The sequence below is a fragment of the Bos mutus genome, chromosome 17, assembly GCF_027580195.1.
Source record: "Bos mutus isolate GX-2022 chromosome 17, NWIPB_WYAK_1.1, whole genome shotgun sequence".
Classification (NCBI taxonomy): Eukaryota; Metazoa; Chordata; class Mammalia; order Artiodactyla; family Bovidae; genus Bos; species Bos mutus.
The window spans coordinates 1,671,523-1,689,209 of record NC_091633.1 but is presented as its reverse complement, the minus strand read 5'-3'; the positions used below and the strand labels follow the sequence as shown (position 1 = coordinate 1,689,209).

Below are 17,687 nucleotides of genomic sequence, written 5' to 3'. Positions count from 1 at the left end.
CATTGCTCAACCAGGAAGCAAGAGTGCATTCCTGGGCTGCGGCCAGCCCACCCGCGGAGAGGCCAGGGCGGCAGGCACCGAGGGGGTGAGCCAGGGTCAGCGTGGGACCTCTTCTTCCTCTCCAGGAGGTGAGGGGCAGGAGAAAGACGGGAAGCCAGGACCCCAGGGGGCCCTCAGCCAGGCCCCACAGCGCCTGGGGAACTGGGGGTGCCCTGCCCGCCTGCTGGGGCTCAGGGAGCTCCAGGCCAGCTCCCACCTCCGCAGGAACAAGGCCTCAGTTTTCTCCCCTACAAAGGAGCTGTAGCCTCTCCTCTGGGGCTAAAACAAGGGCGGAATAGAGACATGCCCACCCCAGCAGCTCAGCCTCCATCCCATTCCCCGAGGACCCCAGGGACGCGCGGTCCAGGGCTCAGACCTGGGAACGGGGGATCTCTCGGATGCAGGGCTCCCAGGACCCCATGGCTGCTCCCTGGTTTCCAGCAAAGCCCCACTTCCCGGAGGGCACTTTGGAACCACTAGGATTTCCCTGCCTCCCTGAGGAGAGCCCAGACCTGGCGCCCCTGGCCGTGTGCTTGCCCAGGGGAGGGAATGCTCACCAGGCTGTCAAACTGGGCCTCCCTCTGCCCTGCCCACCTCCCCAGGTGCTTTCCGAGCACCTCGCCTCCCACCTCACAACTCTGTGTGAAAGACGAGTTAAGAGGCCCGGAGGGCCGGCGGGAGGGGCCGCCCCATGGAGGAGGCTGGGGGCCTGGCATCTCCAGGTGCCCCCTCCCCACCCAGAGCCGCCCTAACCCCAGGCGACAGTCTAAGCCCTGACCCTCAGGGACCTGAGGACCTCTTCTAGCTCACTGATCCCGGAGAACCGGGCCTTCTTCTTGGAGCGCATCGCAGCTTGGATCTCACTCTGGGTTTCCACTTGGAAAGCCCCCCCCGGGGCCTGGCCCTGACCAGCATCTTTTTCTCCAGCCTCTTAACCAACCCCACCTCCCCCAGAGCTCGGTTTCCCCTCAGGGCGTGCTGGACGGGCATCGGCGAGCTGAGGAGGTCTCCCGGTTCCCGGAACCAGCGGACAAATCGCCGGGGGCCGCGCGCCCACTGGTGGCCGCCACCGGGACGTGTCCCGGGCGGCCCGACCCCGATGCCGGGACTCGGGGGTGCGGCCCACGCCCCCCCCTCCCCGGGGCCCAGCGCGCGCGCTGCCAAGGCCTCCGAGTCCCGTCTCCATCCTCCCCGCGGCGGCCCCACCTCACACAGCGCGCTGAAGCCCAGGGAGTCGGGAGCCGGCCGGCAGGACAGCCCAGAGCCCGGCGCCGCCGCCGCTTTTATTGCCCTGCTGCGCCGCTCCCAGGGGAAGCCAGCCCCCAAGGCCCACCCCCGGCCCCCCGCCCCGGCGGGCCTCTCCTCCCCGGAGCGCTCAGTAGCCCGCGGGCTCCCCGCCTTTCCTGGAGTCCGAGGCGGCCGCCCAGCCGCCGGCTGTGCGCACGACGGCCTGGACCACGGCGATGTAGGTGGACGTCTCCTCGATGGCGTGGTGCCGGGTGTTCAGGGCCGCGACCACCGCCTGCGGGCGGGAGGGGGCGCGGCCTCAGGGGGGCCCGGGCCGCGGGGCTTCACACTCCCCGGGGCCGCGGCTGCCGGCTGAGGGGCCAGGAAGGGCAGGCCGGGGGCCGCGGGGCCGACTGGCTCTCATCCGCGCGGGTGGCCCGGGCCTCTCTGGGCCGGGGGGTCGAGGAGACCCGGGCGGTGGGCATGAAGGCCAGCTGCCACGGGCAGCGGGGAGCAGCCACTGCCTGCTCTGCGGTGATCAGGAGACGCAGGCCCGGGGCCCCACCGGGGCTAGGTCCCCCTCCCCCGCCCCCACCCCACCGGGACCCGGCCCCCACCCCGCCCCCACCGCGGCTCGGTTTCCCCTCCCCCGCCCCGCCCCGCCCCCACCGGGACTCGGTGCCCCTCCCCCTCCCCACCCCACCCCCACCGCGGCTCGGTCTCCCCGCCCCCGCCCCGCCCCCACCGGGACTCCCCCAGCCCCACCTGGTCGATGCCTTTCTCCAGCACCGTGGTGTTGGGCAGAAGCTGATTGTGCAGCCGGGGCTCCTCCACCGCCTGTTTGGCATCATAGCCGAACCACAGGCTGTTGATGATGGCCTGAGGGGTGTGGGGATGGGGTCAGCGTGGCCCAGTAGGCAAGGGGCTGGGCGCTCAGGCGAGGGCGGCGGGCGGGCACGTACCAGCGCCGTGGACGTGGTGATCTGGGTGCCCCCGGAGGCGCCCACCACCATGCGGACCTGGCCGTCGTCGCCCACGATGATCACGGGGCACATGGACGAGAGCGGCTGTTTGCCTGAAGCAGTGGGGGGACGGGGGCCACAGCACCGGCTCAGCGGCTGCGGGCACACCAGCCCGCTCCCCACCCAGGCCCTGCGCCCCGCACCTGGAGCGATGAAGTTGGCTGGCGAGGGGGGCACCCCGAACTGGTTGATGATGTTGGGGGAGCTGAAGTCATCCATCTCATCGTTGAACAGGATCCCGCTGACCCGTGACCGCACCTTGGAACCGAAGCTGCCGACCGGCAGGGTCAGAGCAGGGCAGCCCGCCCCGTGCCCACCAACACATGCTCCCTGGAAAGGCACTCTGCCAACGTGGAGCCCCCCACTCCTGAGACACGCGGGCAGCTCCTGGCCCTCCCGGCCGCCCAGCAGCCCTACTAGAGGTTGATGGTGCTGGTGGCCGACACAGCGCTGCCGTCTTCCGAGACCACCGACAGGTGGGCGGTGCCCCCACCGTCTGGCGTGTAGAACTCAGGCTCGTAGTAGGAGGCTGGGTGAGTGGTGCTGTCGGAGATCCGGGCCCGGAGCTGGGCGGCAAAGAACTCGGAGGTCATGTTGCGGACCACCTGCCGAGACCCCAGAGCTGCCCTGAGGAGGTGAAGGAGGCGAGGAGGGGGCACAGGCTTGTGCGAGCGGTTCTCAGGAAGCCCCCGACCGTGGCTCCAACCACAACCCTCTGAGTCTCACGTAGCCCGCCCAAACCCCCTCTCCCCAGGCTCTGTCTCTGTTGCTGCCCAGCAACTCTGAATGCCCTCCAAACCCTGACTCTCGCTGCACCCAACCATTCATTCACTCATTCACAGAGCTTGTAAGTTGTGTCCAGCACTGGGGGACCAGCAGGGAACAGACACGCCCGTCCCCACCCTCACAGCAGGGAAGACAAAGGCAGGCAGGGATGTACTAGAAAGAACAAGTGGAGGGAGGGGGAGGGGCGAGAGGGATGGAAGGGTGAGAGTGGTCAGGGAGGGCTTCTCAGAGGAGGTGACATCTGAAGAAAGCCACCTGACTGGTTATGCAAAGGCCCTGAAGCAGGCTTATGAGTGACGGGCAGACAGGGAGAGGAGTTAGGGAGAGAGGAGGTTGAAGATGCTGGCAGGGGCTGCTCCCACAGGTCCTTGCTTCTGCTGCTGCTAAGTCGCTTCAGTCGTGTCCGACTCTGTGCGACCCCATGGACTGCAGCCCACCAGGCTCTTCTGTCCATGGGATTTTCCAGGCAAGAGTACTGGAGTGGGGTGCCACTGCCGTCTCCCCACAGGTCCGTACAGGCCCTAAAAGGCCTTTAAAGCCTCCTGCACTTGGGGCGGAGAAGTGGCCAGCTGACGGGTGTTAACCCTCTGGCCCTGTGTGCGGGGGCGGAGCACCACTGGGCCGGTGGTGGGAGCCTGACTGGAGACGGAGGCGCGGGTGCAGAAGGGGCGGCCGGGGGGCGGTGGGAGCCTGACTGGAGACACGCGCCTGTTGGATCCTGAAGATCCTGTCCCGGGTGTGTGATGGGCTGCCCTGACCTGTGGAGTTCACAGGCAAGGCAGGGCCCTGGAGGCTGAGCAGAGGCCGTGGGCTCTTGCAACACCCACGGATTAAGTGACTAATCCGTTAAGTTCAAATCTACTTCCAAGAGAGCAGCTGGACCAGGGATTGGGACATCCTATAATCCGACTGCCCCGGGCCTTAAAATCCAAAGGACAACAGCCCAGGGCGGGGGTCCGTCGAGGCTAAGAGACTGGAGGCGAGAAGGACGGGGCCCTCGGGGAAAGGCTGACCCAGGCGTCCTAACAGGAGAAGAAGCAGGCAGAGCAGAGGGAGCTGGAGGCGGGAGGGGGAGGAAACGCTGTGTGTCCATAGCCTTGCACAGGAAGCAGCTGAGGGGAGGAGGCGCTGGTGAAGGGGGTGGGATGCCGTGGAGGGGCCAGAGTGGAGGGGCCCGAGGGGAGGCATGGTCAGGGCCTGGAGGGGGTGGAGGGAAGGGCTCCAGGCGTAGGGGATGAGCGCCCTGATGGGGTTGGAGGTGGGGTGAGGGTGGGGTGTCCAGCCAGGAGCCCGGGTTGGAGGGGAGGCACCTGGGGAGCGACCAGGTTGGGTGCTGGGGTCTGGGAAGCTGGTGTGACCGGAAGCGTGTGTGGCCAGGGCCTCTGCCCACCTGGATCGAACCTCGTCATCAGCCCTGTGGGCTGGGACGCCCCTGTGCGCTCGGCCCCCACCTCGGCGCTGACAGCTCCAGGGGCTTCCAGGCCAAGGACACGGCTCGTGCTGAGGCCCCGAAGCCGGAGGGTGGCGGAGGAGGCAGGCATTAAGGACCGCCCCCAGCACCCCCACTCCCCCAGTGAGAGCGCCCTGGCACAGAGGCCAGCACGCGGTCAGCAGTCCACCCAGCACCTGGTGGCCCCGAGCCCAAACTTGGCACTGTAAACCGAGGAATAAGCCAGAGTGGGGCTGAGCCCCCTGCCCCCTTACCTCAGTCACATTGACAAACTTGGGGTCCCCAAGCAGGGTCCTCTTGGCGTAGGCAAAGCGGAAGGCCTCCACGATGCGGTGGTAGGTCAGGCCCTTCTGCTCAGGCATCTCCACGCTCGCCCGGGAGAAGTTGTACCCTGGTCGGGCAGAGCCACAGTGACTCCAACGTCCTGGGTCCCCTTTGCCAGGACAGTGGGGTCCCTGGGAGGCCTCCCTGAGTCACTCGGCTCACCCTGAGAAGGGGAGCATTTACTATCCGATAGCAGTGCCTGCTTGGGAGGCGGGGGAAGGAAGCAAAGGTCCCCGTGTCTGGGCAGCACACGTCAGCCACAGGGTTACCCAGGCCCCAGGGTGGCGGATGACCGCCCAGATCCACCGGGCGTGCCCCCGGCCCGGGCCGCCCAGCCCGCATCCTGGGACACGGCTGACCTTTGAGGATGTTGATGATGAGGGCCAGCACGGGCCCGCTGAGCGGGGCACTGGGCACGTAGAGCTGGGCGTCCCCGAGGCTGATGCTCAGCGGCTGCTCAACCAGCTCCGCCCGGTAGCTGTTCAGGTCCTCGGCCGTCACGATGCCCCCTGCAGCGGGGGGCCCGGGGATGAGACACACTCCTAGGGGACCATCAAGTGGGGAGCCCCATCCACCGCCCCCCCATGCTCCCCGACTGTGCCACCTCCCCGGGGCCGGGCCCAGGCCAGTGTCCTCCACCTGCTGCACCTCTGGCCTCCGGGTCCGACACGTGTCCTCTCAGGGGGCCAGAGGTCCCCCGTCTCCCATCAGCCTCCTCCTCCTCTGACTAGTGGGTGGGTGGAGGGAGGGCCTTAATAATTCTCCAGGGAAACTGGCTCCAGACAGATGAAGTGTTTGAAGTATTTTTAGGCTAATTTCCGGCGTCAGTGGTAAAGGTCGATACGCTAATCGCCCTCCTCCCTGGCACACAGCTTAGGGAGGCAGGGGCGGGAAAGAGAGGCAACCGGGACTCCTAAATCCAGCAGAACCTGCCCACAAGTCCCCTGCATGCAGCACCCCCCACACCCCTCTCAGCAAGCCCATTCTCCTTCCCCGTGATCCTCCTGGAGAATCAAAGCCCCTCTCTCCAAGCCTCAGACTGTTCTCTCTGCCTGCAAAGTCCAACCTCACCTGTGGCTCAGGCGCCACCTCCTCCAGGAAGTCCTCTGGGGTTTGCACCTGCGTGCTTTCCCCAATCCTGGCTCCTGCCTCCAACTGCATTCCTGCCCACCCCTCAGTGCCCCCAAGCCTGCAGCCCCGGGCTTCCTGTCCTAGACTGCAGGAATTCCCTCAGCGTTGCCTTAACCAGGAGCTGTGAATCCATGCTGCAGACACACTTGTGACCCGCCCCCACCAGGCACTCCCCAAGGGCCCAGCGCCCAGACAGGACCCGAGGACCCCAGGCTCAAGGTTCTTGGCGCGGAGCTTCCAGCCACAGGCCTGCGGTGTCGCCCACTCACCGGCCTCCTGGATGTCCTTGACAATCTGGGCCGTGAGGCTCCCGTTGTAGAAGGCCTGGGCGCCCTCCGAGGCCAGCGTCTCCAAGGTGTCGGCCAGCCGCGGCATGGTCACGCGGTCCCCCTCCCGCATCACCTTCCCGTCGCGGCAGAACACCTCGCTGGAGCGGCGGGGGTGCTCTTGTGAGGCAGGCGTGGGGGCGGGCTCAGCCATCCAGCCCCCATCCCCACAGGAGACCAAGGGACAGGCGCCCCTGCCCACGGTGTCCAGCCCAGCTGGGGCCCGGACCCACCCCCGCCCCGGGCTCAGACAGTCAGGGCTCCGGTCCCCGGGTGGCCGCCCACGGCGGGGACACAGGCGTACCACAGCGCGGGGTGCCGCTCCACCGTCTCCCGCTGCCTCTGCAGGGCTCCCGCCAAGGCCTTCCCCACCGGGAAGCCCTGGCGGGCCAGCTCGATGCTGGGCTGGAAGAGGCGCGCCCAGGGCAGCCGCCCGTGCCGCTGGTGCGCAAGCTCGTAGCCGCGGAGCTCGCCCGGAACCGCCACCGACAGCCCGCCTGCGAAAGGAGAGGCACCGGCCGGTGGTCCGCACGGGAAGGTCCAGGCACGTCCCGGGTGGGACCCGGAGGCTCAGGAAGGAATGCATGCTTGTGGTTGTGCCTGGTAAAGGGTAAAGAATCCGCCTGCAGGGCAGGAGACCCGGACTCAATCCTGGGTCAGGAAGACCCCCTGAGAAGGAAATGGCAACCCACTCCAGCATTCTTGCCTGGAGAATCCCGAGGACAGAGGAGCCTGGAGGGCTACAGTCCACGGGGTCTTAAACAGTCGGACACAGCTGAGTGACTGACACACTTGACCTGGCAGGCAGGAAGGTGACTCTGCTCCGGGTGTCTGCTGGGGGCACGTGCGGGGGTCCCGCTGTCCCCCAGGCCTAACGTCTGTCTCCGCAGCGGCCCTGTGTCTGAAAACCTGGCCCAGGCGCACGGCTGAGCAGCGAGAGCATACGGAAGCCGTACCTCACCACCTCTTTGTCTGAGCCTCCGGGGTCACGAGCCCCTTCACCCTGTATGATTCAAGGGTTCCCTTGGAACCCGCCAAGGCCGCCAGTTGAAGCTGCAGACCACCCGCAAGGCTGGTGCCAAAGCAAGAGCCCCTCTTCCTCTGTCCCAGACCCCTGCACCGGGCCCTCTCTGGGCCTGAGTTTCCCCATCTGACCATGAGGGTTTTGGTTCCCAGCTCCGTCCTTTGAGGAGCCAGGATGCCACTGGAGACAGAGCCCCGGACCCCAGCTCCCCGCCAGGCCCCACCGCCCGCCGGCGTGCCCTAGGGCTCGGCCCTGACACAGAAAGCCTCAGCACTGCCCAGCTCCCAGGCCCCTTCCTGCTTTCACCCGAGATGCGGGGCGGGGGGCGGGGGGCGCGTTTCGGCCACTCCCAGGCTCTCGAGCGGCCTCTACCACCCTGAAGTGGGGCACGAGGTTCCTAGGGCCAGGTTGTTACCACATCACCTCCCGGAAGGTCTGCCAGCCAGCACACGTCCCTCCCCTTCACGTGCGGGCCTGACCTCAGGCCTGTGAGGCCCTGGGCCACCCTCTCAGCAGGGAGCCCGGCCCCTTTCCCATCTCACCTGGTCCATCCCCCTCTCCCCGGGTTGCTTCTGCATCTCCCGGCCTCTCCTCTGTCTGCCCTCCTGCACACCAGGCTGCCTGGTCCAGAGTGCGTGTGCACATGAGGTTGTGTCCGACTCCTGGGACCCCATGGACTGCAGCCCGCTGCCAGGCTTCTCTGTCCATGGGACTCTCCAGGCAAGAACACTGGAGTGGGTTGCCCTTTTCTCCTCCAAGGGATCTTCCCGACCCCGGGATTGAACCCAGGTCTCTAGCACTTCCGGCCCTGGCAGGCAGATTCTTTACCACTGCGCCCCGTTATGTGCTGACAGCCCCCAGGCTGAACTCTCGAGGCTGCTCCCCTGATGGCCAGATCTGAGGGTATCTGATCTCAAGGGGGACTCACTGGCAGCCTTGCCAGTCTCCGTGAGGGCCACTCTGTCCTCCCCGGGACCCCTGGCTGTGTGTCAGAGCAGACCCATCAGCAGATCCACGGCTCCGCCCTCTGAGTGTGCTGGGCACCAGCCCTCAGCATCCCTGCCCATCGCGGGACTTCCCAATGGGCCACCTGACTGGCAGCCCAAGGGGTCCTGTCACAAAAGAGCCAGATCCCCCCAGTGCCCTCCGACGCAGGGAACACCTGCCCCTCCTTCAGACACAAGGCTGGGTCTTCACAATGACCCATCACAACGTCCAACATGACTTGACCCTGCGTCCTCCTGCTCCCCCCAGACGCCCACCCCCCACCCCAGCCCCAGCCTCCGGGCCTTTGCACTTGGTAAGCCCACGTGCCCTCTCACCCTGCCCGCGTCCGCCTTCCAGGCTGTGTGGTGGCACCGGGCACACCCGTGCCATCTCCCCTCTGCTCCTCCTGGACGGTGCCCTTCACCTGTTTCCTTTGTTTCTACTGGCTGGGCAACAGCCCCAACACCCGACAAGCCTGAGTCAAACCAGGAGTCTCAAGAATGCAAAATGCCAAGTCTGTAAGATTCTTACCGTCTCACACCCTGAATGATTTCATGGCTACACCTGGTGAGCTTCCCAGCGGGTAAAAATTCAAAGACTGTGTGTTGGAAAGAAAGAGAATTCCCAAAGGGCTGCTCCCAGAGCCCTCTAGGTCCCCCAGGAGCAAGGCCTGCAGGAGGGGTCAGACCCACTCGGGCCTTTAATCTCCATCCTCCTCCCTCCAGCCTTGTCTTACAGTCCACCGGGGTCCCTGCAGGGTGTACTCTGGGGCTGAAGGGCAGATTAGAAAAGAAACTCCGCCGTAATCTAGACAGCTGACCCCACAACGACGAGTGACTTGGATGCTCTTTAAAAACACAACAGGTGTGTTCAAACTCAGCTTTCCCACCATCCAGCTGGGTGACCGTGTGTGTGTATGTGTGTGTGTGTGTGTGCATGTGTGCACTCAGTCGTGTCTGACTCTTTGTGACCTGTGGTCTGTAGCCCACCAGGCTCCTCTGTCCCTGGGATTCTCCAGGCAAGAACACTGAAGTGGGTTGCCATGCCCTTCTCCAGGGGGTCTTCCCAACCCAGGGATTGAACCTGGGTCTCCCACACTGGGGGCGGATTCTTTACCACTGAGCCACCTGGAAAGCTGTGTGTGGCCTTGGTCAGTCTACATGGGCTCTCTGGGTGGGCCTCAGCGTCCCCAGCTATCCGATGGGAATCTGCACCGAGCTCCCCTGCCAAGTGTGCAGGGAGGGTTCAAGGGGCTCGCCGTGGGTGCAGATGACTGAGCAGGGCGCTGGCCCTGATCCATACGCAGTTGCAACAGGGATCATTCTGTTTCTCTAGCTCCCTGTGGCCCTGGAGGGGCCTGAGCAGAAAGGCCCTTTAGTCTGTGATGATGGGCTGGATCCTCCATGGTGGGGATGCTGTGGGCCTGAAGGGACGGGAGGGCCACCCCCAGCTGCAGACAGCTCATCCTGGCCCCGCATCCGCCCCGAGCCCGCTCTCACCTTCCTCCGACTGCTCCGAGCTGTTGAACATGCCAGCGGAGGCCAGCCGCGGGGCCACCTCGCGGGCGTTGATGACCTCAGCCTTCCCTGGAATGGCAGGGCGTGTGGGCGGGCTGCACGGCCCCCGGCCCCTCCCCGGCCCTGGAGCCCACCCCGCCGGGCACTCACGCGTGGTGCTGTTGTAGATGGTGAGGAACAGGCCGCCCCCGATGCCCATGCTGTGGGCATTCAGGAGCCCCATGCACAGCAGAGCCGCGATGGCTGCGTCCACCGCCGAGCCGCCATCCAGCAACGCGTCCCTGCCGGTGGCACGGGCAGGGGTGAGCGGCTCGGAGGGGCCACCCCGCCCCAGGGTGGACCGAGAGGAGCCCACAGGTTTTACTTTTTAACGCAAAAAATTTGTCGTATTTGAAAACCAACGGGCTTTTCACGCCGACAGATGGACATGACTTTGATAATCGGAAAAGAATGAAAACTTGTCACTTTTTTTTATTAATATCATCTTTTTCCCGTGTGAGACCTGACTTTTGTATGCGTGAGTTGTGGGCCTATAAGGAGCATCAAACAGCAGAGTTTCTCTGAAGAGGCAGACAGCCTTGAACTGAGAAAGGGGTCCAGCCGGTCACTGGGAGACCCCCACACTCTACCCTCAGCTCCAGGATGCCCTTCACCCCTGACCGGAGGCTGCCGGAAGGTCCACGGATGGGAGGGGCAGCCCCGTGTGCTCGAACACTGCTCGCCCAGGCAGCCTGATGACCAGGGCTGGCAGGGGCAGGGATTGAGCCCCAGAGGGGTGAGGGTGATGCCCCGGGGCACTGACGGGGACGGTCGCCCGGGCCTGGGGCCCCACTCACCTGCCGATCTCTGAGCAGAGCTTGGCGTCCGCGGCCACGGCGGCCCTGGGGTACACGTGGCTCTGCGGCTTGGAGGTCTCGGGCAGCCAGATGCAGAGCCCAATGATGAGGAGGATCAAGACCACGGCCCCCAAGGCCAGCAGTATGGACCGCTTCTTCATGCTCTGCAGGCGCGAGGCGCAGGGGTGGCAGGTCAGGGGGCCGACCGCCGACCGGACCCGGGGACACAGCCTCGCCTCCCGGGGCACGGCACACGGTCCGGCCTCAGAAGGACATGCCAGGCCTCCTTCCCGTCTTTGCTCAGGCCACGCCCTCTCTCAGCAGCTCCTGGCCCATCTCTGCCCCCTAAATCCTCCTGCTCAGACTTAGGGCCCCCTCTGGCAGGGACCCTTCCCAGGAGGGGAGCCCCCCCAGACCTGCCTGGCTCCTTATGGTGGCCGAGCCCTCACGGTGGCCTTCAGGTCACCCCGGGAGGGACAGGCCTGGCCTGACTCCTTCCCAACGCTGTCCTTGGGGCCCCAGGTGACTGGCCGCAGAGTGTGGGGCCAGCCTCCAGTGCGCTCAAAGCCGGAGCGGGGAACCCACGTCTCCTGGCCGCCGCGGGGCCAGAGCCTACCTTCTTCAGCGGGTGGGCGGCCCGAGCCTCCCAGGGAGGGGGCCACAGAGACGGTGTGGGCTGGACCGGCTGCAGAAATAGCTGGGGCCTCCTTCACGCTCCGTGGGAGCCCGTGACCACAGAACCTGCTCCAAGGAGACTTCCAGAGCACGCAGCCTGTTCGTCCTCCTGCAAATGGAGAGGGTGTCTCTGAAGCCTCTGGGTAGCTATGTGAGGAGTTTTTATGTCTCCAAGAGGAAGCTGTCAGCCGCTCCCACGTTGGTGTGAACTCCGCCTCCGAGGGCCTTTCTCCCAGGCATGGGGTGTGTGTGTGTGTCACAGGGAGCTGGCATGTGACCAACGGGTGAGGGCCACTGTGTCGGCCACGTGGGGTCCGAGGCCGGCCTGCCGCGTCTCACCTGCGTGGGGTCTTGGGAAAGTCACTGGCCGTCCGTCCAGTGCAATGAGAGATGAAATGGGTTGAAAGTGTGAATGTGTAAGTTGCATAGCTGTGTCTGACTCTCTGTGACCCCACAGACTGCAGCCCGCCAGGCTCCTCTGTCCACGGGGCTCTCCAGGCAAGGATGCTTTGGAGCGGGTTGCCATTTCCCTGCTTCAGGGGGTCTTCCGCACCCAGGGATGAGCCCTGTGCTCCTGCACCGCAGGCAGATTCTGTGCCCTTGAGCCAGGTGTCAAGCGTCAGCTACGTACTGGCTCCACTTGGGGGAGGCTGGAGGCCTCACCGCACCCTGACACCGTGGGCTTCTCTGGTGACTTCCTGCCAGGCTGGACATGGAGGGACAGCCATTGACCATGGGGTCCCAGTGGCAAGGATGACAGGTGAGGGGTGTGTAGCCCAATGGGTGTCAGAGGGGGAAGGCCCTCTCTCCCAAATTCAGTTCCCCCCCGAAGGGCGATGTTCTGCCAGAAAACCCCAGGCCGGGACCCCTCTGCCTCGCCCGGTTCCTACTCAGAGGGGCCCACCCTGGGATGGTTCCGTGCCCTCTGCCCTCCACCCTCCGCCGGGCCGGAGAGCCCTCAGGGCATGTCCTGGGCCCCAGGCCTGTTCACTGGGTCTGGCCACGCTGGGCACCTCGAGGGCATGCTGGGCATTTCTCCTGGGCTTGGGACCCTCAGCTGAGACCCTCGTCCTACTCTGCATCCTCTCCCCACCCGGGCCCCGGGGAGAAGCCAGCCAAGGCCTCCTGAGGTCTGGCCTCCCCTCTGTCCAGCTTTCTGCCAAGGGCCCAAGTGGGCTCCCCGGAGGGCCGGGGGTACCCACAAGGCTTAGCCTTCCGGAGCATGCGGAAGCGGTGGGCCCTCTCCCTCTTCCTCTCATCCCAGGCCGGGCAGGCGGGAGGCCTGGCCCAGCCCCCACAGGAAGCCCAGAGGAAGACACCCTGCTGGGGGACTGGCTTTGGTCTCCCATCCCTGCCCCCCACATTTTTGGACTGGCCAAAACCACATCCAAGCCCCACCCCCCCCACCCCCCTGCCACCAGGCTGGCTCTCACCCAAATCGGTGTCAGGAGGGGAAACTGAGGCCAGAGAAGGGGTGCTGGGCCTCCAGCAGCAGCCGGGCTCCTCCTGACCCTAGCTGGCTTACCCGAGGCCTGGGGGGCCACGATACCCCCACTGCTTCTCAAAAGAAGCTGGGCGACAGGCTGGGGCACTGGCCGGGGAGGCCGACTTGTCTGCCTGGGAAAGTCCCTCTAGGCACGGGCCAGGCCCCCCACCCCAGGAGCCGCCCGGAGCCACGCCCGCGGGCCCTGCAGGGCTCCTCAGGGGGTCCAGAGCTGGGCTGGGAGCTGGGAGCTAGGAGCTGGGGTGGGCTCCCCCCCAGGAGGAGCAGAGGGGCTGAGGAACCCTCACCTAGTCTCGCGAGGGGCGCAAAGGGCCAGAGGCCCTCCCGAGGGCGTGGAGTCCTATCCCAAGGCCACAGCCCCAGAGCCCAGAATGAAAGTCTTTTCTGGGACAGACTGAGCCCCACTGGGACCATTGTCAAAAGCCTCCCTGATCCTTACCAGCCAGCTTCCTGACCCCCAGTGATGCAAAAATGCCCACCCGGTCCTCACCCTATAGCGCCCTAACTAATCACCTAATGCCACCCTTCCAGCGGGAATTTTCTTTGTCTCAAGGCTATAAATATTTTCTGCTAACCCATGGAAAGCGTCAGTTCTCCCTAGGCTGTCAGGAGGTCAGATGCTCCCTCCCTCCACCAGGATGAAGCCGGCAGAGATTCACAGTCTTTCAACCGAAACTCCAAGATAAGAACAGCAGGACAATTAAGGGAGGAGACTGGACCCTGCATGGATCACAGATTTCTTCTCCCTGACCACACAGGCACAGAAAAGGCTCCTTGGAGGCTGACGGGGAGTCACGTCAAGGATGCGTCAAGTCACGTCAAGGAGTAGACTCCCTTTTGGCTGAGATGCGTGCACACACAGGGCAGGGTCCTGAGATATACCAAACCCGTGCAGGAGGCAAATCGCAAGGCCTGGCTAGAGGGGAACGGAAAGAAACGCCCCATAGAGTGATTTAAACTGCCAGGTGGACGCAGCCTGGGGTCTCTCCCTCCGAGCCCACTGTGTCTTTCCACGCGCACTGTACTCTCTGCCTGGTAACCACTTGACTTGCTTCACTGCTTTCCATCTTGGTGGAAAACTCTTTCCAGCAAAGCTGAAGGGCCAGGGCTCTTGTCACTGACCACTGGTCTAGTGGTTGGGATCTGGTGGTCTCAGCACTGCGAACGGGCTCAGCCTCTGTTTGGGAACCCAGGTCCTGCTCCACGCCGCTGTAGGCCAAGCCACCCGTGATCAGGCCTGCTGCAGCAGGAGACCTAGTTCAACCCCTGTGTCGGGAAGATCCCCTGGAGGAAGGCATGGCAACCCACACCAGTGTTCTTGCCTGGAGAATCCCCGTGGACAGAGGAGCCTGGCGGGCCACAGTCCATGGGGTCACTAAGAGTTGCGACTAACACTTGCACTATCTCTGCTGTTTATTCTCAAAAAACTCACTCCTTTCCGAAATGCTTTCCCAAGCCGCGCTCAGACTGCCATGACAGGGGGCACTTTGAATCCCTGTGGAGAGTGGGCAATCCCCAAAGACAGAACATGGCAGGGAGGGCGGCCAGAGGCTGTGTCTGGTCCTGTCACGGCAGCCCGGGGACTCCGCCCATCACCAGGAGGCTAAAGTTCACGCAGCCCTGGGAGGGCCCTGGAGGCGGCAGGTGCTGTCAGCAGTGACCCCTGGGTGGTGGCAGCAGGCGAGGGGTGTGGCCCCAATGGGGAAGGAGCATCGCTTGACAGAGGCAAGGCAATCCTTGTCCCACAGGATGTTGTCTGTGGGCCTCTGTGCGAGCCCCAGGGTGGGTCTCCCGCCGCCCCGCCCTGTCCTGGCTCAGGGTCTGAACGCCAGGCCCAGAGACGGTTCCTGAGGCCATGCAGCAGGGCTGGGGTGGTACGGGCACCGGGCAGAACCCAGACCGAGAGGCCCACCACAGCTGGGCGGAGAGGGCACCACCTCCCTCCTGCTTCATGCCCAGAAGCTTCCACCGTCTATCCCATAATGGTGGCGCCCCAGGCCCGAGGAACCAGCTGCCCAGCCTGGGAAGGCAGGGTCCAGAGAGGGCCAGAGCGGGTCCAAGGCCGCACAGACCAGCAGGGCACACACACCTGGCCACCCTGTACCTGCCCTGAGGGGCTGAGTGTCCCAGACACGCGGGAGTGGAGTCGGGAGCAGCTCCAGACCTGCCCCGGGGATCTTGGACGATGCCCCACCTCGCTTTGGCCTTCATCTGCCAAGGGCAAGGATCAGCTGCTTCCCGAGTCAGGCCTCCCTCTCCTGGCGCCTGGCTCGCTGTATCTAGGCTGCCCCGAAGCCCCCAGCCCCATACCTGCACTATCTAATCTGCAAAAAGCCCACAGGGCTGCGCAGAGGCCTTGTGGAGGAGACAGAGGCCGAGCAGACACTGCCGCCCCGGGGCCACACAGCCGGAACACACTGCTGCCCTCGGGCAGGCTCCGCGGGGTGGGGGGGGTGGGGGGGTGGGCGCTGTGAGCTCTCCGCTCCCGTGAGCTCTCCACCACGACCCCAGGCTGGGAATGCCCCGACCGCTCTTTCCCTGGATGTCATCCTGTCCCCTGCAGACCAGGGTGATTGAGAAGATGGGACGAGGCAGGAGCCAGGGACCGAGGCTCAAGACCCGTCCCCAAGGGCTGGCTGCCAGCCAGCAACACCAGGGCACTTGGTCCTGCCTGAGTGGCTGCACGACCAGACCATCGGCAGGGAGGCTTCTGTGGTAGGAAGCCACAGGCCTCTGCCCCGCCTGCCTGAGCTTGCTCAGTGGCTTCCTCCCTGCCTGGGGTGGCAGGGAGGTCAGAAGAAGGCATGAATGGACAGACGAGGACCCAGACCCTACAGGTGACCCCAGCAGGAAGACCCTGGGCTGGGACCGGCTGGAGGGCCTGCCATGAGGCCCAGGAGGAGCCGAGCAGCAGCTGCAGGTTCTCGGGGAGGACGGCGTCTCGCGGGCGGAGTCAACAGAGGCAAGACGTTCGGAACAATAAAGCCCATCCTCCCACGTCGAGTGTGTCACACTCCGTCCAGGCTGGCCCCCACCCCCCCTGCAGGGGCTCTGGGCCGGAGGTCCCCCCCAGACCCCAGGGCTCCTGTGCCAGGCACAGAAGGTGGTGAGCTCCCTGCCCCCAGGAGTATGCAAGTCTCACGCACCCAGAGATGCTGAGTCTGCCATGCACCACCTGCTCCCAGCGAATGCACGCGCGCACACACACACACACACAGACACGCACGCACGCGCGCACACACTCACACCCATGAGGAATCTGGGCTGAGCGAGCAGGTTCCAGGACACGCAGTGAGAGCGTGAAGAGATGAGGCACGCCGACAGCCTGGGGTTTCTCCGCTAATCCTCCCGCCCGAATCAGAGGGGTGAAACTGGGCAGAGCCCCAGAGCCGTTCAGAGGCCGGCCGGAAGCCGAGGCTCAGGCAGGGGTGACTCGGGCCCGCAGGCACGTGGACGGGCAGGTAGGCACCCCGGCGCCCCACTTACCACCTGGCGGGCAGTGAAGAGTCGCGTCCCCCGGGTCCAAGAGCACAGCCTTGGGCAGGAAGCTCGGCACCACACCCGGACCACACCTGCGGTCCTTGCCCTGCGCCGCCCACCCTGGTGGAACAGGGTTGAGAATTAGAAACGGCTCCTTCCGCCGAGACCCGATGACCCCTCTCAGCCGGAAGCCTGTCCAGACGGCTGTCGGAGCCTGCGAGGACCACAAGGGGGTGGGCACCCCCTGGGGCTGCGCAGTCACCCCCCTGCACCACTGGCCTGCCCCTCCGCCCCCCAGAGCCCAAGGTGGGGGCACGGCGCCCAGCCCCCACCGCTGCCCGTCTCTACTCCAGACCCCCAGCGACCTCACCATGAGCCCAGACTGCCCCACCCTTCCAGGCCTCAGTTTCTCCATGCTGGGCCACCCTCCCTCTCAACCCGAGAAGCCCATTCCCCCGGCCTCCTCCACCCACCCCACTCCCGTGGCCAGGTCAGCCGGGAAGCCTGGTCAGGTGGCCTCAGACCACTTACTGGACGACAGACAAGAGGCTCCCAGGCCAGACCCGGTCAGGCCAAGGGCCTCAGGCTCTGCCCCTCTGCGCGACCTCCCTGCGCTATCCCTCTGCGTGACCCGGCGCACCAGCCCCGCCCCCATAACCCTGAAGGGCTGCCCACTCCCATTACACAGGTGCATAAACTGAGGCTCAGAGAGGAAGAGCGACCTGTTCAGAGCACAGCTGGGACAGAACAGAGCTGGGGCTGGGACCCAGCGCTCCGATACCCCCGAAAAGGCCCCAGGTCTGGGCTGCCCTGGGGTCCCATGCCCCAGCCCCGGCAGCTCAGAGAGGGTGAGCGACGGCTTCGGGGTCACACAGCAGCGGGGCACAGCCGGACCCCCGCCCTGCCCCAGCTCACCTGGCTGCAAGGCTGGTCCTCCGGTCTGCTCCAGCACCAGGCAAGGAGCTCAGTCCCGTGCCGGCTCCTCCCCTCTTCTCCCGCCCGCCTCCCGCGGGCCGGAGTGGGGGAGGCTTTAAAGGCACAGGCACCCTTCCAGGTGGGGGGAGGAGCGGCCCTGGGTCCTGCCCCAGGGGGCCGTGTGACCCGGACGGTGGCCAGCCTCTTCCAGCCCGGTGGATCCCCAGCCCGGGATAAAAGGACCTGAGTTCTGAGGGCCTCTGTGGAGCTGATTGAGGCCGGGCTTCCAGCAGGGGCAGGTCGGGCAATGGGTCTCTCCTGGCCCCTTAGGATATCCAGGGGGGTGGCCCCCACTTCTGGCCACGGGATGCCCTTTCCCCCAGCCCCGGGGCCGCAGGCATCCACAGGCTGTCACTCGAAGGACCCTGGTCACAGGGACAGAAG

At 65.5% G+C, this 17,687-nt stretch overlaps 1 protein-coding gene across 1 annotated transcript; it reads right to left on the bottom strand.

The window, feature by feature from the left end:
• Positions 1–4: 4 nt before the first annotated feature.
• Positions 5–17,329, bottom strand: LOC102275636 (glutathione hydrolase 1 proenzyme). The gene is given in 15 exon segments (XM_070385773.1): positions 5–1,561; positions 2,032–2,163; positions 2,166–2,341; positions 2,432–2,559; positions 2,706–2,893; positions 4,779–4,915; positions 5,208–5,357; positions 6,249–6,406; positions 6,610–6,802; positions 9,816–9,902; positions 9,984–10,114; positions 10,670–10,833; positions 11,286–11,453; positions 16,335–16,448; positions 17,244–17,329. Coding segments are annotated over 12 exon segments (1,788 nt in total). The 5' UTR covers positions 10,831–10,833; positions 11,286–11,453; positions 16,335–16,448; positions 17,244–17,329; the 3' UTR covers positions 5–1,414.
• Between the last annotated feature and the right edge of the window lie 358 nt (positions 17,330–17,687).